Source organism: Gymnoscopelus braueri, assembly GCF_963280865.1.
Source record: "Gymnoscopelus braueri genome assembly, chromosome: 3".
Taxonomy (NCBI): Eukaryota; Metazoa; Chordata; class Actinopteri; order Myctophiformes; family Myctophidae; genus Gymnoscopelus; species Gymnoscopelus braueri.
Genome location: NC_137612.1, coordinates 46,901,986 through 46,926,769, shown reverse-complemented (window position 1 = coordinate 46,926,769; position 24,784 = coordinate 46,901,986). Strand labels below are relative to the sequence as shown.

The window sequence follows — 24,784 nt, the reverse complement described above, 5'->3', positions numbered from 1 at the left end:
CTACTCCACTACATCTCAGAGGCAAATATTGTACTATTTTTTTGAAAACTTTAGTTACTAGTTACTTTGTAGATTTCGATTATTATTACAAAACATAACTAACCACTTCAGCCCTACAAGCACTTGTGAGCTTGTAGATCTGCTATTTTCAAAAGATTTTTCAAAAACATTTTGTACTTGGGACATTCTGCACCATGAGTACTTCTACTTTTGGTACTTTTTGACAGTACTTTTGTACTTTTACTCAAGTACATTTTACTTGTAACAGAGTATTTCTACATTGCAGTATTGATACTTTTACTTAAGTAATACAAGTACTTTTTCCAGCACGTTATTGATACAATGCAACGTTAGGCTATACTGCTGATAATGGCGCTTACCAAGACGTCTGACCGATCCGCCATCTGTTGTTGTGACCCCATGTCTCCATCTCCTGGCGATATCGAGGTCTGACAGAAGAGGCATCTGCTGCTGGTCTCGGTTGCCTAACAGGCTCGAAATTGTATGGTGCTGGTCCGTCAAAGTCTCTCCGACGATTAAACCCATTTTCCTCTTGTAAGGCGTCCATTTTGGATCAAGAAAATGGCTTTTCCGCGCTAGTCAAACTCCAATGTAGTGGATGAGAGAGAGGGAAAAGTAACCTGCTCTGACGTCACGGCGCTGATAGCGTCTAACAAGGTTTTTGTTTGGCTCCATACATGTGGTTCGTGCGTGGACATTTTTAACCCTTTCTGAGCGGAATTTCCGGCGTAAAATGGAAAAAAATAAATATTGAAATTAGATACCAATGATGTAAACTACACATAATTGAAGAGTAGGGTTTAACCTGCAAGTTGGCCTTTAAGCCTCCGTCATCCAATATACCGTCGTACGACGGTGTCGCGTGTCAAAAAAAAACACACGTTTTTCCAAGTTCTCGCGATGCTGGCGCTATTGAAGCAAGAGTGTCAACATCGGCCCTGAAGGAAGAAGACGCTCAAGCAAGCAGCGCGGCGTCTCTCGTCCAGGAGAGAGAGAGAAATAGAGAGAGAGTGAGCAGAGCAGACAGGGAGCAGAGGGAGAGCCAGAGAAGTAGCTGCTGCTCGAAGCGCTCGGGTGAGTTTGTAAACATTTCACTCAATCTTAACTTATTACTTCCAATGTGGCTGCTGTGCAAACCAAGAGAAACACACGTTCACGTTAAAACGTCAGAGATACCGTGTCCTCTCCTCTGTTACACTGTGTGTAAACCATGGTGTTTTGTTCTGATTCACGGACACTTTTCGTGTGTAAAGCGGAGGATTCTTGTCTTTGGGTTAGCGTTTGCTAACCCGACTTGTGTGGATCTGTTTGGGGTTTAACTCGCAGGCTTCTGACATGTTGGCCAGTGGTGTAAAGTAACTGAGTACATTTACTCTAGTACTGTACCTTGAGTACAATTTTTAAGGTGTTTTGACTTTACTGGAGTATTTCCAGTTTTCAGTACTTTTACTTCTACTCCACTGCAATTATTTGAAAACTTCAAATTACTAGTTACTTTGCAGATATAAATTCTTATATAAAACATACATTAATTTTAAGCCCTATTTTACACATAGGATATTTGAAAATAGCCGATCTCCAAGCCCACATGCGACGCCTTGTGAGCTTGTCGATCTGCTATTTTCAATTTTTTTTAGTACTTTTACCTTGATACTTCTTAAGTATATTTTGAGGCCAATACTTTTGTACTTTTACTCACGTAACATTTTGAACACAGACCTTTTACTTGTAACAGAGTATTTTTATATTGTGGTATTGCTACTTTTACTTAAGTAAAATATCAGAGTACTTCTTCCACCACTGATGTTAGCTATCCGTGTTGTTGTTGTTGTCAGTGATCGGAGATGATCGCTATGTCTGATGATGGCTTTACGTTTATTTTAGTCGATGCTTAAAATGTGAGGATTCTACCAGGCAAGTTGGCTAGAATGTCAGAATTGTGTTTAAGAGTCGGAGCGTTGCTTCTTGTCTTAGCAACGTTAGCAAGCGTTGAATTGCTAACGCTAGGTTGAGGCCCATCCCAGTGATCAAGCATTGTTGGTACAGTAACTTAATCTACATCGAAAACCACAGAGACAGGACTTGTTAGCTGGTCGTTACGCTATTGTAGATGTGTTTTTTTTTTAAAGTTAGTAGCTTGCATGTGGTCCCCTAACTAACTCCTGGCCTGATCCCAGATGATAATGTAACGCACTGATGACTGTCTTGTATCGGCCCGTTTGCTACTACAGTAATTTGTATTGTTTTTTACCTATACCTTGTATGCGTGCTTTTCTATGGTCTTAAATAACGATCAACAGATTGAGCACACTCAAAATGTGACTGTAATAATGCTCTTTGCAGGCCCACATCTATTGTGCTTGTGACAGTAGCATTGACAGCTGACAACAGACTGTAGCCAGCTTGCTATTTAGATCTTTATTGATACCGTGGGGGAAATTCACTTGCCAATGGCAGTACAACAACAGTAAGAAACACAGGGTACATACAGAAAAAAAAGAGATGCAGCTAAGGGTAGCAACAAGATACTAATTGTAATGATGGATACAAAAAAGGATCAGCAGGTTAGCAACATTGGGACAGCAAGGGATGCAATCAACCCCAGTCAAGAAGCTACCATAGTAGATGACACCCAGTTTATGCAGAGACAATGGTAGATTTTGTATTTTATTGTTGATGCACAGTCTTTGATGATCATTTGATGTGATTCTTGATGACTGTGAAATGTTGACTTGTGACTTGATATTACTTCATATCAGTTGCACCGTAGACCTTTTCCTCCAACCCACAGTGCATGTGGTTCATTTCAACGCCAGTGTTTTAATGTATCTTTACAATTATAATTTAAAGAGGTTAAGTCTTCTTTTTCCTTTCTGTTGCAGGATATTTGTGTGCCATGGGGGATGATCGACCGTTTGTATGCTCTGCCCTTGGATGTGGGCAGGTACGGTTATGTTTTATTTGAACACAATTGTATGAATAACTGGACAACAAGTCTTCACTGTATGCATATACTGTATATGTCCCAGCACAATTCATCAGTGTTGTTGACACTGCTTAAATGTTAAGCAGGTTAATGTCTGGTTAATGTCTCTCTTAGGGCTTTTTTGTATATCATCAACTTCTCTTCAATTCCAGCTTCTCATTCATTTTGACAGGAGAAGCAAGACATTATCTGAAAAAAATATAAATGTTATTATATCACCTAAAAGAGCAGCATAATGGTCTTGTACACAGAGTGAGAGTAATTTACCTTTTGATGAGTTATACATGCTAAAATATGCTAGGCTTAGGACACATTATATTATAACAATTCACAGATTTTATTTCTTGTTTGTGTTAACAAACTGTTTTAAATGTTATGTTTTACAGAGATTCACCAATGAAGACCACTTGTCCGTCCACAAGCACAAACATGAAATGACTCTAAAATTTGGTCCTGCCAGAACTGACTCGGTGATCATACAAGGTTAATAACATTACAGTTTACCTGTTAAGTTTGCATTCTGATTCTGAGTTGATTCTGATGCATACATCTGCTGCTGTGTGGACCACTTTTGCACCTTATGCTTAATAATAATGCTCTTGTACATACTGTATCTGCTGGTCTTCTGCGATGTGTAATGTGTATATGTAGAATCCTTGATCTTTTTATGTTCTCTTTGACGTGCTTATTTAATGTTTGATTATTTTCTCCATGCCCCCCTCCTTTTCCTTCTTCTCCCTTTCTGCAAAAATACATTTCACCCACATCTTTACACCTGTAAACCAGTGATATGACATTAAAGTAAGCCTTGCCGAGCCATGTGGCCCATAGAACAGGAGCCTATCTCCTGTTTCTGTAGCGTGAGGCAGCTTGACGTACCAGTATATCCCCTGGACATGACGCTAGTATGTCTTAGGGATTCTGAATTTACTCCAGTATATTTGCATCTAGCTGTTGATTGTCATGAAAAGCCTCCAAGCTCTCGCAGTCCTTACAGCCCACAACCTTTATACAGACTTTACTATAACTTACGTGGATGATTTTTTTGGACAGGATAGTGTTGTCTGTAACCCTCTTGGCTAAAGTTACGTGTCCTTCTGTCAGACCAGACCCCTACGCCGACACGCTTCCTGAAGAACTGTGAAGAGGTGGGGCTGTTCAGTGAGCTGGCCAACTCCTTTGAGCAGGAATTCCGCAAGGCACAGCAGGAGGATGACCACAGGACCAAACACTTGGTAGGAATAAAGATGGACTTCTGTTATTTAATGTCACACTAAGGTGTTATACAGTTTTGTTTGTTTTGTTTCTTTGCTAAGATTCCAAAAGATAATCAACATTATATATTATTTAGGACTGTAAAAAAACATTCATGCAATGTGAACAATTTGAAATTATGCATTATTTGTATTTTATTTTGAAGTGTACAGCCGGAAGTGTTATCTGTTTTTGTAGTGTGCCACCAATTGGCACGTCCTCCTATGGCTCTTCTTGGAAAAGTCTCACTCCGACAGTGACACAGTCACACACACACACCGTTGCCCACATGGAGCAGCCCCGCCTCTCACTTACAGTGCTGCTCTTGTCAATTGGCTCTTCTTGTTTGCTCCACTTGAAATGTATTTGCAGGTCTTGTCATGGAGTCAACTTGCTGAAGATGATAAGTGCACAGAGCCTCCATATATGGCTTTTGACGTAGAACTATGATGAGACAGTGTTCTGGTTCTGGACAAAAGTCAATTAATATTGCGCTTCCTCTTTCAGTCTCTCCCTACCGCGATTTGGCTTGATTACAGCCAGAAAACAGCACGAGTTCTGTTTGGAAATGCCTACGTCACATTTGAGGCAAATTAACAAGGATAGACAGCAAGGATACCAGCAAGCCCATATGCGAGCAATACAGAGCAGTGCCAACCAAGGCTGCTAACATTTGTTGCACTACTTTTCCAATACCAGCAGAATGATGATAATGATATACTTTATTAAAACACTGGGCAGACCCCCTATGTTTTGTCTGCCATTTTAATAGCTCTATTGCCAATGAATATATGATACTAAAACCTATATTTGAACATAAATCAATGTTATATTAATGTTAGAATAAAAATAATTATCTGCCTCTTGAGTTCTCATGTGGCCCTGGACCCCTCATGTGGCCCTGGACCCCTGTCAACTTGCACAGCAGTTGGCCTCGCGAGATCACAGAACCATCTGTTTGACTACACTTACACTAGTTACGCCCCTCTGTGCCCTCCCTTGCAGTCTGCATTCCGGAGACAACCCCCCGACTCGTACTGGGTAGAACGCTAGACTGAATGCTTTGCACTGTGACAGCACAGGAGTCACTCAAAGTCACTTTAATTGATTCAAAATTATATTTATATTGTAGGTTGAGTTGCTAAAACGGGTGATCCATATGGTAATGCTGGCAGACAACAGCCAGACTCATTCGACCAAAGACAAAGTGAGAGTGATTTGCACTCGGAGTGATCTAAAAGCCTGTTTGGAATTATCCCTCAGGGTAAAACTTCCTTGTCACATTTCTCGGAATTGTGTGCCTTAATTTTATTTCAACAACAATATTACAAAAGGATAGGCTATTCTTATATAGTCCAGTTTCATGTCAAAGAATAGATTGTTCCATGTTTATCACACAGCACGTCGCTTGGAGAGTTAAGTCAGTTCTCCATAAAACGTAAACTAATTGCCTGGGCTTTTATTTAAACCATTATATACTGTATATTCTAACATAATTTTTGGCCAATTTGACAGCCCTAATCTCTGTTTCACTGCTGGTGAAAATGTGAATGTACTCTTCCGGAACAGCCAGTAACATAATGATTATTTCAGAAAGTATAATTTTTGGCACCATTGAGAGTTCATGTCTCCCTTCCTCCTGCCGCTAAGGCTGCACCTTTGCAGACACCATGTGAAGTTAAGGATGAGGATGAGGGTCCTCTAGAGGTTGATTCCTCCCCTCCTGAAAGTCCAGGCTCCGGCATGTCCGGCATGTCCAGCATGTCAGACGACGAGGACGACGATGAAGAACCCAGGGTGAGAGGCAAGGTACTGATTACCATCAGTGAATCCACGTTGGCATCATTTGCAGCAGAGAAAATTAATTCTGGGCATGGATTATTGCAAGGGAAACACTAAATGTAAAGGCTGTTTATTGATTTGTCAACAGGAGACTCCCCCAAAACCTATGGCGACTTCAGCCCCTACCCCAACAATTGTGCGTCCAGGTTCTCTTCCCCTTCATCTTGGTTATGACCCCCTGAACCCAACGCTACCCTCTCCAACATCTGTTATCACACAAACGCCACCCTCCAACAGGCAACTAGGGTAAATCTGCTGTGCATTTCTTCCTGTTTTCTCGCTTTAGTCTGTTTCATCCATGAGTAGAGAATTGAGGGACAGCCATTTACAATCCTTCATCTTGTTAACAGCTCTCCGACAGGCACTTACCCACTGGTAATGCACCTCCCTAATGGGCAGACAGTCCCTCTGCTTCCCAGCCCCTCCGTCTCAGTCATATCCGTAAGTATTGAGCTTTAGAAACTTCTATTAGTGTGTGATAATGGCAATTGATTTAAAACACTGTCTTAATGTCATATTGTCTTTTTTTCTCCTCTGATGTAATGTGTAGCTTGGGAGGCCTCTAAACGCAGTCCCCAACATCCCTGGTATTCCGGGCCCACCGATTGGTGGAGCCAGCAGTGCCTCCTCCTCCCCGTCTGGATATAGCGTGCACTCTGAGGCCAAGTTGGTGAGAGAAACACATTCACGCCGACATCCCCTTCACTGCCATGAATTGCACATAGCCATTATAAACTGCCCACCTTTTACATGAATGGCGTGTCCCTGTGTCGTTGCAGAGGCTCAAGGCAGCGCTAACTCACCAGGGCCCGCAGAATGGTGCTGGGGGTGGGGCGGGGACCATTCCTACTGTCTCACAGAGACGTGATCAACCTACTCAGCAGTCTGATGCACCCTCACCTGCTCAGCCACAGGTAACGTGCATACAACGCAAGCAAGGCACACAATTTATACTATGACTATTTGTAGATTGATTTACTGTACATTATCTAATGTCTTAATGGCACATGAGTATGCAACACATCTGATCTGATCATGTATATTTGTACTACAGGGCTGAACTCCTAGCAGTCTAAAGTCTAATACACATGATGGTACTTAAAGAGGCAGTGCCATGTTTCTTGTACCTTTTCAGTTTTTCGACATTACTCCTCTCTAGACCACCTGGTGTGATTGAAATGTGTGAGCCTTCCCTGTGTATTTTGGTTTCTTTTTGTGCTGTCAAACGGGCGAGTAGAAACAGACTTGACTTCTGATGCATCAATTCCATGTACTTCCCATCATATTAATATTGAATCACGTCACTTAAAACAACACCTGTCGTGTCTCGCCCGATGTTAGTAACTGTCCATTACAGATAGGTATAAGCATGCTGTAAAGAACAGAGCCAAGTATGTGATCCAGCAGCAAATAAGTAAATTAAGTTTATTTTAATTTTTATGGCCTACCTTTCTTTGGTGTGACCTGTGAATAACAATGTTTCAAACATTATCCCCCCCCCCCCCCCATCAAAGGCTCATCAAAGTATAATGAGCCTCATTTCATTCACTGTTTATTTTGCTTAGCAAGCCCGTGCAACTCATCCACTAACGCATTCTCACTCATTCTACTTGTCAGGCTTCAGAGATGAGACGAGAGTTACAAACGTAATCTGGGCTCATTGAACTCCTCCTTTTGACTGTCAATAAAAGGAGAGCGGTTTAGTAAGCCCAAGTCTGAACCTAGTCCGGGTCGGGCCTTCGGGGCCACTTTGGGACCTCTAACACGCTGAACAGCACCAAGTTCAGAATGGTGATGTACGATTTGGTTGCACTCACCAGGGACAAGTGTTTTCCCGAAGTCCCCATCCTCACACAGACCACTGACAGACGGGTAAATTATGAGTATATGTGAATACATACAGTATATTCAGAGGTAGTTCGTGCTCACACACATACTGTACTTTCAAATCCCTCAAGATGAAGACAGAGTAGGGCTTCATTCTTGCTCAACAGTGTCAATGTTGACCAAGCCAAATAAGAACAAATAATAGCATAACGCTATTCTCCTCACTCTGATGTTTCCACCAAAAGGGATGGAGAGAGTGAATTTCCCTTGTCCCTGTTGAGAATGGTATTTCCAGCCAATGAATTTAATCCAATCCCATCCTCAACAAGTACTCTGAAATCCTTCAGCCAGTCACAGACAACCATCATCTTGGATACTATTTAATGTTATTTAATGACATTGTTGTTTTTCTCCCAGATGTCGCCAGCTCAGCCAACCGGTGGGCGCCGGCGGCGTGGGGCGGAGTCGGACCCAGATGAGAGGAGGCAACGTTTCCTGGAGAGAAACCGCGCAGCCGCCTCCCGCTGTCGGCAAAAACGCAAGGTCTGGGTCTGTTCTCTGGAGAAGAAGGCAGATGACCTGGTCAATATGAATGTCTCCCTCGCTGTGAGTCCTCCACACACACTCGATACAGTATACATTGCTCTGTCGCTCCTCGTCCAATCATGGGTGCCCCATGGAGTTCGTGAACAGACGGGTCATCTGAACCACTCTGTTTGCTTTGTGTTGCCATCAGAATGAAGTGAGCCTGCTGAGGAACGAGGTGACCCAATTAAAGCAGCTGCTTCTGGCCCATAAAGACTGCCCTGTCACTGTCATGCAGAAGAAAGCTGCCTACTTAGGTAAACAAAGGATCCCCGGATTGACCAATAAGCCATCTGGAAATCACTTGATCTACTGTCGTTTCTTCTGACCCCCCCATTATTCTCTGCATCTATCTTTTTTATTTCTTCTTTCTTTCCTTTATTTTTGTCAAGAACCAGATTCCAACTCATCCCATCTAATTTTATGTTTCTGTGCTCGCTCACCTCTCTTTAAGGGTGAATGTTTCTCTCTCTGTCTGTAGCCGTAGGAGGCGGCGAGGATCGCTCCGGGGACCCTTCGTCCGAGCCCACTGGCTCCCCAGCGGCGGTCATACAGTGTGGGCCGTCGCCCCCCGCTCCTGCCTCCAGTCCGGGGCCCACCATCAACGGGCTAAGCGTTCGTGCTGCGGAGGCTGTGGCCATGTCCGTCCTGGCTGGGATGGGATCGGTCCAGCCGGGAGGGGTTGTCATGGCTACGCAGTCGCAACCGGGACCCAGATGATGAGCGGGCACGGGCAGCCGCTGTGAACTTAGCGACTTTTTGGAGGCTGGACTGGTACATGATGTATGACATGAGGGACCCATCTGTTGTTGATATTGCTCTCCCAGAATTCCCCCCCCAACCCCCTAGTCCCTTTATCACCCTGTGATGTGGGACATTGAACCTAGCGGGAGACTGAAGGGGATGCAGGATTGTTGTGTTGGATTCCCTGACATAGCCACAGACTGAGATGCTCTCCCTCCCTGACAGCTGGCTGTAATCACTGAACACACAGTTGTTCTGCCGTCAACCCTTAGGCCTAATTTATATAATTCATAATTTTATATAAATTAGGCTTTAACCTACGTGACCTTCCCCCACCCAGAGAAGCTTTGACACCGTGTGCATGCACATTATGCTCTCTCACTAGAGCTCGGCCTCATTCCTTTTTACAGCAGTTAGGGGAAAAGGTTTATTGGTTTTTACGTGAAGGAGTGTGGATCTAAAACCCTTGTATAAGAACATCCATTGGTTTAATTTGTCTTCAGCGCCAAATGCATTATTTTCAAGGCTGACCGCTTTTGCAGAAAGCCACCTCGTATCAACTGCCTTTTAGGGGGAAAAAGGATTTTTGTATCATATTATTGGTTTAGTATTATATCAAATCTACCCTGGTACTGGTTCGGTGACTGTGCAGTGTGCAGCAACGAGCAGCCTGGAAATGTCTCCAATCTAACCTTTTTGTCTATTTCCCTTTTTCCGTACTGTCCACAGCTCCCGATTTTAAGTTATATACATGTATTGGTTAACCACTTTCAACCTGGCGTCCCTATTTTGGGCATGTCAAACAAATTCATTTTCTAAAATAGGAGATCTATAAGCTCACAACGTGTTGATACATTGTGAGCTTGTTGATCGGCTATTTTTGAAAAATGTTCAAAGTATAAAATAGGGCTTAAGTTGGTTATGTCATCCCAGTGCACGTCAACCACTTGTCTGAAACACTTCATTTTAGATTTCAGATGTACCTACTGTTTCCCCTGTGTATGCACCTGTCCTTTTTGCCATGAATTGTAACCCATGTGGAAAGAATCTGGCTACAGTATACCTGTACAATATGTATGAACCCCTATTGACTGCATGGATTCATGGAGGCTGAACAATACCACTGTTTGCTTGCGTCTGGCTATTGCTGGTTTTATTGATCTGCTTTACTTACACTTTACGATATCAAATTATTGATGCGAAAATGGACCTCTGCCTTGTGAGGGTGCCATCTCCAGTCCTAATGTAACAAACTTGAAATTGTTAGCTTTAGATATCCTTTATATGATAATCAACAAACTTAATATAGATTTTCATTTTTTATCATTACCCAGGTGTTTCAGTTGGAAAAAGTAGTGCAATATATATTTTTCTATTCAATATCAATTTCCTTCATTTAGCTATCATTTATGTAGCTACGTCACTGGGAGTCCATATCAGTTGAAAGTTAAGACAGGCCATAAGACAAAAATGTGAAAAGACGTCTCATTTAAAATCGGCGATTAGAGCACATCTATAGGAGATGATAGATATCCTAGTCTTGGGTGCTTTTTTGCATTTGAAAAGCACTTTTGTCATGAAGTATACTTCACTTATGTAAGGTGCTTCTTTTTTTAATTCTGAAATGCAAAGTAATGCATTTGTTTTATGCCACCTTTATTTTATTTTGCTTTCAAGTGTATCATGTTTATTTTTCCTTGTCAAATTGTGTCGAGTTTTTTTTAATATATATATATATAACATGTCACCATTTTAAAGTTTTTTTTTTTTTTTTTGTCGTCAAGTAAGGCTTTTCTCATGTGAATATGTCCCCATAACTTGTAAAGAGGAAAGATGTCGGTTTTGTGTTTTCAACATCATTTTAGTTGGAAAAATGACGTAAGTTACTTAAATGGAGGGAGTTTTTCAAATATTGGCACCTAAAGATAGGTGAAATTGTGTATAGTCTCATCTAATGAATACATTGTCTGGTAAAAAAATAAATAAGTTAATGGGGGAAACAAATATGCTTGGGTTTTCACTTTGGAAATGAAATATCCGAGATGTCTGCGCCTCTGCATTTCCGTTAAGAAACAGCAGAGGGCGCAGTCTGCTATAGCACACTATCCAGTCACAATAATTAGCATCAACCATGGTCATGTGACACATTCTGGTGAGTTGTTCCATCTCCCACAGTTATGGCGGTGTCGGGGAGTCGCAAGGATGGAAGACAATCCACATCTTGATCTCAATATTTCTTGTTCGCCGTAAAACGTGGCATTTCTGTATAACACACCGTAGGCTGCTATATTCATCCCACGATGTCTGACTGCGGTGTTGATGTTTCGGCTCTTCCTAAGGAGGTCCGAGACCATTTGGCGGAGTTGGATTTGGAGCTGTCTGAAGGTAAGATTTTTTTACAGTCAGCAAAAGATGTGATTCAATTGCAACTTTATTCATTACGACTATCAATGCATGTGATCGGGAGCGTGTATCGCGACCGTAACTGACATAAAAACATCAACAGACAGCCCACTATCCCATCCGAATCTGATCATCCCATGTCAGTTCTGCTGCAGTGAATAATACGGACACACGACTGTCTCCAAATGATGCAAATACACTGACATCCTGTTCTTAATATTCGTTAACTTGACTTGTCCTCCTAAGTACTTTTGTGTATTTGACTGTGATCTAAAAACGCTGTATTACATAGATGCTACTCCTGTGTGTCTTCGTGGATTTTCAGTATCGTGGCATATTTGAGTCTATCGGTTGGCAGTTGATCAGCAGTGTTGTGCTGTGCAGAGATACTATGCATACCATAGCTGTTGGCCATATTCAGCCTTTCCTCTTGTGGAGGAAAATGGGTCAAGTTTCTCATCACGGATCGGCCTTGTGTTTCTACTGTTCCATGGATTGTGGACATAAAGTAGGGATGCACCGATGTGAAATTTCTGGCCGATACCGATAATCGATGTCAACATTGCTGTCATGGTCGATAACCGATATTTACCGATGTCGAATGTCTGTATAATAAGAACATGTTCAAATTTGGTCTTTTCTGATAAAAGGCATATATAAAGCAATGCCTCTTAATAAGAAAACTAGGGATGCACCCTTATTGAAATGTTGGCCCATATCCCAACATAAACACAGCTTGAATGTAGTATTTTTATTTTAAAAATGTTCCAACATGTTGACCATTTTGAAAGGATCCCCAGACAACAGTGATTGAATCTGCAACCTTGATCATCATCACTAAAGGCTTTTTCAGCTTCACATCACATTCAAACATAATTATTATAAAATAAAATATCGTCAAACCCATATGTTATTTTGATATCGGTTCGATACCGATATTGCATTTTAAGGCAACATCTGCTGATACCGATATGATGACCGATTACTTGTCCATCCCAACATAAAGCCTGTATTGTGCTGGCTCGTGTCCTCCTTACTAAGACTTCTGTGTCCATGTCTTCAGAGATTATGACAACAGTATGCTTTGATTGCAGGAATGACAGGGGAGAGAAAACACAACAAAACAATGAACATGTTATGCAAGCCTCCTTCTCACACAGTGAATCACAATGTAACTGGGTTGGTAGTTACTGTGCAGATCGTGCCTGGGGGTGGATGAGTAACATTATGTTTTGGATGGGAAAAGGAGAGAATATGTGGTCTCTAATGATGCCCGTGTTTGAGTCACTCTCCTTTCTTCTATAGGGCTATATTTTGCACTGTGCTTCCTCTTGCCTTACACCGCAATATTGTGAGTCAAGAGAAGAAGACAGAATCTGTGCAGAAAGATAGATGCTTAAATCAGAGAACAGAAAATACATGGGGAATTCTGGAGATGGTTTCATAACCCCAGGCACTCTTAATCTATTGGGATACTGTTAACACAGTGAGATACATAAATTGCTAAAATTAGAAGCATTTATCTCCTCCTTACTTGAAAAGATGCTGCATCTCTAGGGATTTATGTCAACCCCTAATAGGAAATCATTTTTGATATGGCCTAGATGTTTTTCACTGGGTTTTAGTAAACAACTTGGCACAGGTGGTCAATATATAAATTAACGGAAAACAATCGTAAACATGCAGTGTGTGGACCCATTCCTTAAAATTGAAAACCGTTAATTAAAATACTATGTTTCAAGTGTATGTTATTATCCGATATTAGAGATTAGGTATTCACAAAATATGTCATGAAATTTGCATTCTTCCAGTGCGAGTGCGTGTGAATCCGAGTTAACTGTGGCATGCTTTGACCTCAGTTATTTCTGGTTAATAATAGACCCCAATTAACACATTGATTGCCTAGATTGAGTTAACCCGTTTTTACTAGTTTTTAGAATCCATCACTTGATTGCCAAGAACGAGTTAACTCGTTTTTAGAAAAAAAGAAAAAAAAAATTGACCCAAAGACCAAGGAGATATGATTTTTCGAAGATCTAGACTCCTATCCACTTCCTTGTTAACTTAAAACTTAACAATTCTGTATCTCGGCTCCTGAGTACTTTTTTTTTTTCAATGAAAAATCTCTGGCAATAAACTGCAAAAAATCTGAAATAATTCTGGCAGTCAATGGTTAATGGAGTGATAATGAAGGTGGAGAGGTGATGTTGGATTTAACTCACAGATCGATTCAATTCAATTCAAACATTATTCCAGACACACAGGGAGTCCATAGAATATATACAAATATCACACAACAAATAAAAGTAAAAAACATAAAAATCATACATAGAGGCTGACTCTCCAGTGTTTACGCAGCCTGGACGAGTACCGGAGACTGCTCTTCCCAGGATTGACTATATCCTCAATAATACTGTTCCGGGACTCATCCAGGCAAGACATGAATCAATACATAGAGTGTCTTAAGATCAGATGCATCAGATGTGAGATCAGATGTCTTAAGATCAGATGTATAATGTAATCAAATAAGGATACATCACACGTTCTTAGAATAATCATAATGGACAATATGTTCTGTCACAATAATAGGCCTAGGACTTGTTATGCTGTAACATTTTTAAATGTGGGAAATAATAATGTTCAATGAGTTTACCTGACCAATTGGATTAAAACGAGAACAGCGACAACTACAGCCTTGAACTTAAAGAAGCAGTTCACCCTTTTCAACCTTAACTTCATGTATTGAATTAGTCTTTACTAATGCTCATTATAAGATGGCACCATTTCCATCTACTAGCTCTGTGTGTCTCAGAGGTGGGCTGTGGACAGTTGAGAAACCTGCCTACCAATGACATCATCGATGGGAATTCCACGCTAATAGAAACTACAGCCTTTCTCTTCCTGGAAAGTTAGCATGCTGAAATAAAAGCTATTGTTCTTGCATCAATAAAACATAGTTTGAAATCTTGTTTGACTGTACCAAATCTGCCCACCGATGATGTCATTGGTAGGCTGGTTTCTGACTGTGCAGCAACCCACCTCTGAAATACAGAGCGAGTAAATAGAAATTATGCCATCTTATAATGAGCACTAGTGAGAACCAATGGGTGAAGTGCTCCTTTAATTGACATTATCAAAATAGTTTGATAGAAAGATTAGCCTCATACTTATTTATCTGTGGATATTGTAGTGGGCATAGCTTGGTCTTTGGACCTCGGTATGTTAAACCGGGTCAGGTATTGCTTCAGGAGTAGTTTCATTTAATCAGTTGTATCTCATATGCACTTATATTTATAGCTGGTGAATGATTTACTTGACTCCAGAGCAAATCTGATCAAATGGCCTGACTGCGGCCACCATGGTCATTCTTCATGTTTTGACACGGCAATAGTCATCAGTCTTTTGAGTACAGTTTTGGCGGCACCGCGGCAGTGGCTCAGGAGTTAGAGCGGCCACTTGGGAATCGGAAGGTTCCCGGTTCTATCCCGGGCTCCCCCCTGTGTTACTGTCGAAGTGTCCTTGAGGAAGACACTGAACCCCTAACTGCTCCCGATGAGCAGGTAGGTGTCTGGCGTGGTTTCCTCTGCCATTGCTGTGTGACTGGGTGAATGCAATGCACATTGTAAAGCGCGTTGGATAAAGGTGCTATAAATGCACCATTTATATAAATGTCATTGAATCAGTAAGCGCTAACATGAGTCAGTGATGAGCCCAATTCATACTTCTTTGCACGACGGCGTTGCACGCCAAAAATAGCAGACCTACAAGCTTGCAATGCACTGCATCCACGACGCATTGCGAGCTTGTAGATCTGCTATTTTCATTTTTTTTGTGCTACACCATTATGCGACGGAGCACGAGTTCAAGACACCAGAGTGGTCATCCCTTTGCTGGGGATGGGGAACACTCTGGAGGAAGACTAGTTCCTTTTGTAACTTCATATTAGAAAAGCCTCTTGTCTCATCTAAAGGCTAGCGCTGTACAGATGCTATTGGTTCCATTGTTTGTGAGTCTTCCAGTGGGATGACGTGCATTTGCCTTATGCTCAGCGGTGCCGCTTGGCCCACTAGCACCACGCTGTCAGGGCAGGCCAGGCAGGCAGCAGCTGGCTGCTCCATGAGTCTTAATGATTCTCATGCATATCCTTTACATGGCAACAACCCCTCCATTGTAGTCCTCATAGAATTAAGGGACTCCCATAGTAACGTGCAGAGAGGAACCTATGCATCAGCACTTTTTCATAGCACTAGTCGTTTTTAGAGTGTGTGTGTGTGTGTGTGTGTGTGTGTGTGTGTGAGTGAGAGACAGAGATCCCACACAGTACAGTGACCTCAGTAACTGTAAGGACATAGTGAATGCCATTGAGTGGATCAAAGGCGTGGTGATTGTACTGGACTGGAATTCAGAGCGCTGAAAAGAACTGTGTTAAGCTGCTCAACTTTGGAGTGTGTGGGGGTATCTCATTGAGTGCAGCTTACAGTACATGTACTGTATTTTTGTGTGTGTTTAGGCGGGGGGGGGGGGGTGCATAGAGGGGTGAAAATGTCCTGACATTAGTAAAAGTATTCTTCACGATGGGAATGGTTCATTCTCGGAGGACTGGGAGGAGTCTTATGGTTAATGACAAATTAGCCTTGCAACGACTACAGATAATGTAAAAAATTGTGACGGTGTCCCTTTAAGGGTTAGCACTGTAATGGGCTGATAAGAAGTGAATGAATTGAAGGTGTGTGTGTGTGTGTGTGTGTGTGTGTGTGTGTGTGTGTGTGTGTGTGTGTGTGTGTGTGTGTGTGTGTGTGTGTGTGTGTGTGTGTGTGTGTGTGTGTGTGTGTGTGTGTGTGTGTGTGTGTGTGTGTGTGTGTGTGTGTGTGTGTGTGTGTGTGTGTGTGTGTGTGTGTGTGTGTGTGTGTGTGTGTGTCACTGTGAGTTCCCAGCAGCGACTGGTGCCCACTTCGCCGTCTGTCTGTGTTGCTGTGGCAGGAGAGAGCCAGAGAGGCAGGTTTTCAGCTCGGCAGCCCCTAGTCCAGGCCATGCAAAGGGGAGGGCAGAGTGGAGAGAGAGAGGCAAATGAGAGATTATGGCCCTGGCTGCGTCTCCCAATCTAGGTCACAGAGCATCAGGAGGCAACACGCCTGGCTCATTTAGCCTGTGAGTCACACTGGGCCACAGTACTGCTGCTGCTGGGAATCTCTCTATTATTCTCTCTTTTTCTCTTCTCCTCTCCCAGCTCCCATTGCTGCCCCCTCTATCAGACCCTTGGTTGTTTTTCCTTATGTTGTTTTGCTTACTGTGTGTCTCTGTCTATTATAGGCTAAATAGGCTGGACTTGTGTATGTACTTATATACTGTACAGTATGTCGATGGGCATGTAATGTATGTAGCTGTTGTCATGCACGTTGTGAGTGCATGAATGCGAGTGCACATAAATGTCTTGTGTGTGTGTGCACATAGTGTGTGTGTGTGTGTGTGTGTGTGTGTGTGCAGCACTGACAGAAGGAAGCTGCTTTAGCCTACTGTATCTATTCAAAAGCTCATTAACTGTTGCAGAGGAGCTGTGCTGTGATCTCCAGCAAGAGCCACAGATATTAGAGCCCGACCCATGTGTTGGTCTGGGCCATTGTGATGTCATCGGCCAGTTCTATGATCGGTATCTGCAATTATGTAGCCGATGTGTCCCAATCGTATAACGTTTTTTTTTTGCAGAAGTCTTTAGTCTATTTGTGACACTTTTCAATATGGCTTAAGTGGTTATTTGTGTTTATTTGTTTGTGTTTAATTACTTATAAGTTAATTCTTCTCAAATAGAAACTTTAATAAAAAAAAATCAAATTGATTAGCAAATCTTTGCAATTCTGACAAAAATATCCGTAATTGGTGGTCTAGGAGTCTGGACATCGGCTGGGCTCTAACAGATATGGTTGTAGAATAGGAGAGAGAAGGAGCATGCCACCAGCGATGTTGCACAGAAACTTAAGCACTATTCCCTTGGATTTGTTGACTTTAGATATTGAACTGTGGGTGTTATGTAACACCTTGTGTGTCTGATCCCAGATTACATCACATACAAGCAAAAACACACATTCACCCTGCAAATGCGACCTAGAATGCTATGCTTCTTTCTGTACAAAATACAGTATATTTAATTATTCAGTTGCGCACACACACACACACACACTGCACACACGTATTGTAAAGATAAGCACAAATACCAACATACACACAAGCACAAATACCAAACAGACAGACACACACATATACAGTGGTCTACTAAACGTTTGGACAGTGTCATTACCTGGACTTGATCTTACAATCATTCTGTCAGTTCCTTTTCATGAGTCAAACTTCCCTTAATTAAATAACAGAGAGAAAGAGAGTGGGGGAGAGGAGTAGAGCCCAGCCGATATACTGTATCGGTTTCAAAGTCAATATTTGACTTATTTTTTACTACATGCAGCCAAAATATGGGTCAAAGCATCCGTAATGGTGGTCTGGGACTCTCCAGGATCTGCATCGGACCCAACAATCTGGCATAGGTTGGGCTCTAGTCTGTACTGTAGTGGTCGGTCACTGTGTTGTTCCCTCAATTATTGAATGTCACTAAATTGAGTCTGCTGATCAGACTGTGCAGCTGCAGCACATGCTTAGTTCAGACTGTCTATGCCAGTGCTTTTGCACGACTAAGGCAGAAACACACCCAAGTGGTGATCACATGTGTTCATTCAGAGGTAATTAGTCTATGATTTAGATCAAACTTAAATATAGGCCCATCAAATTTTTTTATTTTTTTTTTAAGTTTCCTGCTCCATTTGTTTTTCCATAATGTTTCCTTATGTTTTTTTCCTGGGGCAGTTTTCACTTTGTTTTGATAGGAAAGTAGAGAGAGACAGGCAACGCAGGTCTGCAGCCGCAATTGTACTGGGGACTTATCACCTACTGTCATGTCCCGCTGCATTACATCTGGTCTATTATACCTGACAGTCTCGTGTTAACGAAGGGAGTATTTACATCTTGCACTACCAGTATGATAGATAGACTATGTCTATTTATGGATAGACCCAAGACACATCTCCAGACCACAGAAAATCCCACATGGAGCTTCTCAGGAAGAGAGATAGATGTGATACACCACAGTGGTGGCGTTGCTATGGACACTTTACACCCAAACACACCCAACCACCCCCACGCGGCCACGCCTAACCCTTTGTTTATTCTGTGTAAATTCCCAAAAGATTAAAATGCCCATATGTTGTAGCCAAAGCTAACCAAATTAAATGGCCGGCTAAGCCGTTAAACCCGCTATGGAAAAACTAACAAAAAACAACATAGAATCACAGATCTTCAATGTTATCATTGAATTCCCTTCTCTTCCTAAACACTGTGTAGTTTAATCTAGATTGGTTCAACCTTTTTAATTTCAACAACCCCCAGTGATATGCATTAGACCACGGACCCCCATTTGATACAGTTGTTTTGCTCTGGGACCCCAATTTACATTGTAAAAGCCCTCAAGGGTCCCCGGACCCGATGTTGAGAAACTGAGGGTACAGTATCGGCAGGAAATGGAAAACAATCCGCTTCCTCAGAGATGTGCATGAAGCAAAGATGGGAAAATACTCTGCTCGTTTCCCTGTGGATGTACTCTTTTATCACTGATACCATCCTGTGCAACAGTACCGTTAACGGTTTGTGTTAATTGTGAAAAGCTATGGTGAATAACTGAAAAAAGGAGAAAAGAAAGAGAAAACGCCAGTGTAAAGTTTCTTCCTAATGGGGCATGTTGACTCTGGAACAGTGTCTTGATGAATTCTGCTGCTGAAACGTGACACCCTCGTGCCACAAGCAGACTGTGCTATCATTTGGTATTTTGTAGTATTAAAAACTCTCATCTCAGGCTTATTTCCAGAATGTCCGATTAGGACAGCGTTTGATTGCTGTATCCCAACCCTTTTCTGTAATAAAAATGATTTAAAAAAAAGGACAGAGTTTGATTAACCCATTAAGATGGGGAAAGCATCCGTGTCATTTTTAGATTTCTTTGGCTTTTAAAAAGTAGCAGATATACAAGCTCATAGCTATGAGCTTGTAGATCTGCTATTTTTTTTTAATCGTGAAAATGTGTGCAAATACTTGAATATCTACTTTTTAAAGCGAACATTTGTAACTCAAATCTTTGCTTCTGGGGATTCTACAAATGTCTTCTAAATCCTAAAGCTCCTTACACACCGGGGCGATTTTTTTCATGAATAATACATTTTTTTTAAAAAACCTTATAAAGTCAATGCAAGCTTACATGGAGCGAAAAAGCGTCTTTTAATTAAAATGTATGTTGCTATATCAGTGGTGCTCAAACTTTTTCATGTCAAGGACCCCCAAAATTATATGTATTTGGCCGCGGACCCCCATTGGAAAATACCCCCTCCCCCAGGAGCCAATATTTGAGTTACAAATGTTCGCTTTAAAATATATATATATATTCAAAGATTTGCAAAATAATTCAAGATAAAACAAATAAATAGCAGTCTATAAAAAATGACACAGTCTATGCTTTCCCGGTCCTAATGGATGAGGTTGCAGTCCTGTGATGAGAACTGCCATGGTACATCAATGGCATGCTGCTCGTCACACTGGCTGCTCCGGAGCTCACTCCTTACTTATGAATGGGAGAGTTTTCATCCTTGACAAACAACATGAGCCCGCTTGTCTCATACCAGTGTGTGTGTGTAAACTGTGATCCTTGATATCGTCTTCCTTGTGGTTGTTGTGGTAAATGACGGTGGTTATGTGTGTAATAACAGTGGAGTGTTAGAGGAGGTGTGTGTGTGTGTGTGTGTGTGTGTGTGTGTGTGTGTGTGTGTGTGTGTGTGTGTGTGTGTTAGTATTGTCAAAAATATAGATTTTTCAATATAGATACTGAATGTTTTAATTGATTTCGATACTCAGATAGTATCTATATTATCAATACCACTCTCGTCTCTTAATTAAGTTTACTTAATGTTAGTTCGATAATTTAGTTACTTTTAAAGGTCTGATCTAGAGAAAAACATCTGTAAAAAAGTGTGATATTTCTCTTATTGTAAGCTGAGGAGAATCGTCAGCTTATCGAGAATCAACAAAATCAAGAGTCAACCAAAACGACACAGCCTTGAAGAATAGAATTTTTTTAAATGTTATGCCCTCAGTCTGTCAAATATTCTCTGTGGTATCAAATGTCTTTATTTTTCAAGGTATTGTTTTGAAGTTAGAAATTCCAGTATGGTATCAACACTAGTGTCTGGACCAGGTAGTTCGCTAATTCAAGGCTCCAGTTCTGCTGTTCCAGTCTCAGCTCAGCTGTTCAGTCAACTGACTGCACTTACGAAAACATTTATGTTGTTGCGTTCACCACATGGCAGACAGTGCCCTGTGTTTCCTTTTCAGTGTGTGTTTAGCCACTCTATTCCAATCCACACACCCCATGAGGTAAGTGACATGGGCGTGTGGACTGAAATATGAGTCCGTCTGTTACCTGAGTTGGGCACACCCTGCTTGCTGTTCCAAAGAGGAGACCAGTTCGAACCGTTGACTGTATTTTAAGCCCAGAGAGGCCAGGGGGTTGGCAGGTGGGAGAGAGAGAGAACGCATGCAGCATGTCAGCGGTTCCATGGTGTAATGGTTAGCACTCAGGACTCTGAATCCTGCGATCCGAGTTCAAATCTCGGTGGGACCTACTTTATTTCTGAAATACTTCCCATAGTTAGCTCCCTTGTGTATGTACATATATATTACTAGAGATTCGGGCCGCTATGCGGCCCTCACTTCTAGCAGCCTGGCCCGCACATCTAGTAGCCTAGAATATAAGCTATATACTATTATTTACAATGACAAAATGAAGTTGTTTTCATTTTCATAACTGGTGCGGTATATGGCGTTCTGTTAGATTGACCGAGCAGTCATGACCAGAAGTGAGGAGGCAGAGGCAGGAAATATATAAAATCCACTTGGTGGGCCTTTATTCCAAAAAGTTACAGTGTTCATAATATACATCCTAACAATAAAATCATGTCCTCTGGGCACATGTTACTCTGTCCAGCCCTACTTACAGACTGCATAGAAAGCAGCCTTTTATACTCCCCACCCTCAGGTGCTACCAACTACAGGGTTGCTCTATCATAATAATTTCCCATAAACCCCCCCGCATACCAACCCCAGCAATATACCTACTATGAAAACCACAATATGACATCACTTAACTGATCTAAATTAACTACCATCCCCAAACCCCACAATAACCCACAAACATAACTATATAACATTTTCCCCACCCCTGGCACAATCCTATCTGATGGAACCCTCCCGGAACTATAAAAGCAGCTGTTGTTTCCCCGGGGACTCTTTTAATGCTGCACCCTGGGAGTAGGAGACAGGAAAGGAAAGGTAAGTTGAGAAACATAGCAATAACATTTATTCTTAGAGCCCATAGCATAACTACTCTAACTCTGCTGTTTGTCTTTCACAGGTGACCCCTCCCCCGATGTCTGGAACACACATACATGCCAACAGATAATAAAGATTATAATTATAATCCATTACTTGTCTCCTACTTATTTATCATGTGCAATATCATACCATGTATAACTGTGTGTCCCCCGTCATATACATGAACATATCCCAAAGTCCTGTAACGTAACGGAGATTAAGAGGACCTCCGTTACATTACCTTCCCCCTCTCCCCCCAGAAGCACAGTACCTCAACATTCGGACCTACGGGACAACCAGTCAGCTACCTGGTTGGACTTCCCTGGCCGGTACTTGACAGTAAAGTTGTAGGGTTGCAAAGAAAGGTACCATCCAGCAATGCGCATATTTGCATCCTTCATCTTATGTAACCATTGGAGTGCCCGATGATCTGTCTCCAAGATAAACTTGCGCCCCAGCAAGTAGTATCTCAGCGTCTCAATAGACCACTTCATGGCCAGGCACTCCTTCTCAATTGTTGAGTACCGGGTCTCACGGTCCAGCAGCTTCCGACTGAGGAACAAAACCGGTTTCAGCTCCCCTTCCGCTTCCTGTAAAAGCACAGCCCCAAGGCCCACCCCCGAGGCATCTGTCTGAAGGGTAAACTGCTGGTTAAAATCTGGACTGTGTAGAACGGACTCGGTACTGATTGCCTGTTTCAAGTCTCTGAAGGCTTTGTCACTTTCTTCAGTCCACCGGACCTTGGTTGGTGCAGAGTCTTTAGTTAGGTCTGTCAAGACAGCAGCTCGCTCTGATATGTGCGGTATGAATTTGCGATACCAACCAATTAGCCCCAGATAGGACCTTAGTCTCCTCTTCGTGGTTGGGATAGGATAAGATGAAATAGCCTCCACCTTACTCACTTGAGGTCGGATGACTCCGCCCCCAATGACGTAACCTAGGTACTCCACTTCCCTTTTCCCCAATACACACTTACGGGGGTTGATTGTCAGCCCAGCAGCCCTGATCCGATGGAGGACCTGTTGTAGGTGGGCCAGATGTTCTTCCCAGGTTTGGCTAAAGACCACCACATCGTCAAGGTAGGCTGCAGAGAATCCAGAGACATCTCGCAGGACCTGGTCCATAAGCCTCTGGAATGTTGCAGGGGCACCATGCAGGCCAAATGGCATAACTCGAAACTGGAACAGACCAGAAGGTGTTGTAAAGGCAGTCAGTGATTTGGCTTCTGGTGCTAAGGCCACCTGCCAATACCCTTTACTCAGGTCCAATGTACTGATAAACTTTGCCTTACCCACCCTCTCTAGCAGTTCATCAATTCTGGGCATCGGGTATGAATCAAACTTAGAAATGGAGTTTAGGTGCCTGAAGTCAATGCAGAATCTTAAAGAGCCGTCCTTCTTCGGCACCAGGACCACAGGGCTGCACCACTCACTGTTCGATTCTTCAATGATTTTCATCTCCAACATCATCTGTATCTCTTGCTGCAAGGCTGGCACTAACCGCTCTGGGATACGGTAGCTTCTCTTCCGGCAGGGTGCCACCTTTTCAAGGTAGATGTTGTGGTGGACTAGATTGGTGAACCCTGGTCGCTCTTGGAACAGCCCAGGATCTAGTAGAGCTTTCATCTCCTCCTGCTGTGGGGTTGTGAGATGAGTCACATCCACTGGGCTGGGTTCTGCTGTGCTGGTCGGGAACACCAGCTCCTCCACTTCCTCCACCACCGCAGGTCGGATGAGGAACTGTTGTACAACTGGCTCTGGATCTGGATGGACATGGAATTCTTTTAACAGGTTAATGTGAAAGTTTTGATGTTTTTTTCACTCTGTCTGGCATATAGATTTCATAGGTGACCTTACCGATCTGTTTGGTGACTTCATAAGGCCCCTGCCATTTTGCCAGCAGCTTACTTTCACATGACGGTAGCAACAGCAGTACTTTCTGTCCTGGTTGTAAGACCCTTTCCCTGGCATTCTTGTCATACCACGTTTTCTGTCTCTCTTGAGCAGTGACCATGTTCTCTTTTGCCAGAGCAGCCATCTTCTCCAGTCTTTCCCTCATCTTCACCACGTATGAAACAACATCCTCCCCTGGCCCCTTTGGCTCCTCCCAGTAGTCCCTCAACAGGTCCAGGGGCCCCCTCACCTGCCGTCCATAAAGCAGTTCAAAAGGGGAGAACCCAGTAGAAGCTTGTGGCACCTCACGGTAGGCAAAAAGAAGGTATGGCAACCACTGGTCCCAGTCGGAGCCTGTTTGAGACACAAACTTGCGCAGCATATCCTTTAGGGTCTGGTTGTACCGCTCAACTAGCCCGTCCGTTTGGGGATGATAGGGGGTGGTTTTAATCCCTTTTACACCTAACAGCTGATACACTTGTTGCAATAATTTAGACAAGAAATTAGTTCCACAGTCAGTGAGGATCTCTCTGGCTACTCCTACCCTGGAGAACAACTGTAATAGGCAATTTGCCACGTGTCTGGCTTTGACTGACCTCAGGGGAAATGCCTCTGGGTAACGAGTGGCATAGTCACAAATAACTAAAATGAAACGGTTACCTGAGGCGCTCCTTTCTAAAGGTCCTACTACATCCATGCCTATCCTTTCAAAGGGCGTTTCAATAATGGGCAATGGCTGTAAGGAGGCCTTCGCTACTCTCCTCCTTGAGGTAAT

The 24,784-nt window shown here is 42.5% G+C and overlaps 2 protein-coding genes across 6 annotated transcripts in view; both read left to right on the top strand.

Moving 5' to 3' along the window:
* The first annotated feature begins 958 nt into the window (after window positions 1-958).
* atf7b (activating transcription factor 7b) lies at window positions 959-11,247 on the top strand. 4 transcript variants are annotated; one of them, XM_080424270.1, is made up of 12 exons: window positions 959-1,095; window positions 2,904-2,965; window positions 3,394-3,490; window positions 4,112-4,242; window positions 5,912-6,058; window positions 6,192-6,349; window positions 6,454-6,544; window positions 6,654-6,773; window positions 6,883-7,017; window positions 8,348-8,536; window positions 8,667-8,772; window positions 8,997-11,247. In XM_080424270.1, exons 2-12 carry the CDS (start codon window positions 2,918-2,920, stop codon window positions 9,233-9,235), a joined length of 1,461 nt encoding a protein of 486 aa, XP_080280396.1. In that variant the 5' UTR covers window positions 959-1,095; window positions 2,904-2,917; the 3' UTR covers window positions 9,236-11,247. The 4 variants fall into 4 exon arrangements, with proteins under 4 accessions (XP_080280396.1, XP_080280395.1, XP_080280394.1 ...); XM_080424269.1 differs by having other exon boundaries at window positions 5,912-6,070; XM_080424268.1 differs by having other exon boundaries at window positions 5,912-6,070; window positions 6,189-6,349.
* A 196-nt stretch (window positions 11,248-11,443) lies between these two features.
* Window positions 11,444-24,784, top strand: part of dip2bb (disco-interacting protein 2 homolog Bb) — a 57,175-nt gene continuing 43,834 nt past the window's right edge. For both annotated transcript variants that reach the window (XM_080424267.1, XM_080424266.1), the window contains exon 1: window positions 11,444-11,644. In XM_080424267.1, coding sequence (XP_080280393.1) covers window positions 11,560-11,644 — 85 coding nt within the window. In that variant the 5' untranslated portion in view covers window positions 11,444-11,559. The remainder of the gene's footprint in view (window positions 11,645-24,784) is intronic.

What these genes read in the sequence shown, in the direction of transcription:
- atf7b (XM_080424268.1), top strand. Translation starts at nt 2,918, where the DNA reads ATGGGGGATGATCGACCGTTTGTATGCTCTGCCCTTGGATGTGGGCAG. An exon ending in CTGCCCTTGGATGTGGGCAG is followed by an intron (nt 2,966 to 3,393) that starts GTACGGTTATGT and finishes TATGTTTTACAG; the next exon opens with AGATTCACCAATGAAGACCA. An exon ending in CCTCCGTCTCAGTCATATCC is followed by an intron (nt 6,545 to 6,653) that starts GTAAGTATTGAG and finishes TGTAATGTGTAG; the next exon opens with CTTGGGAGGCCTCTAAACGC.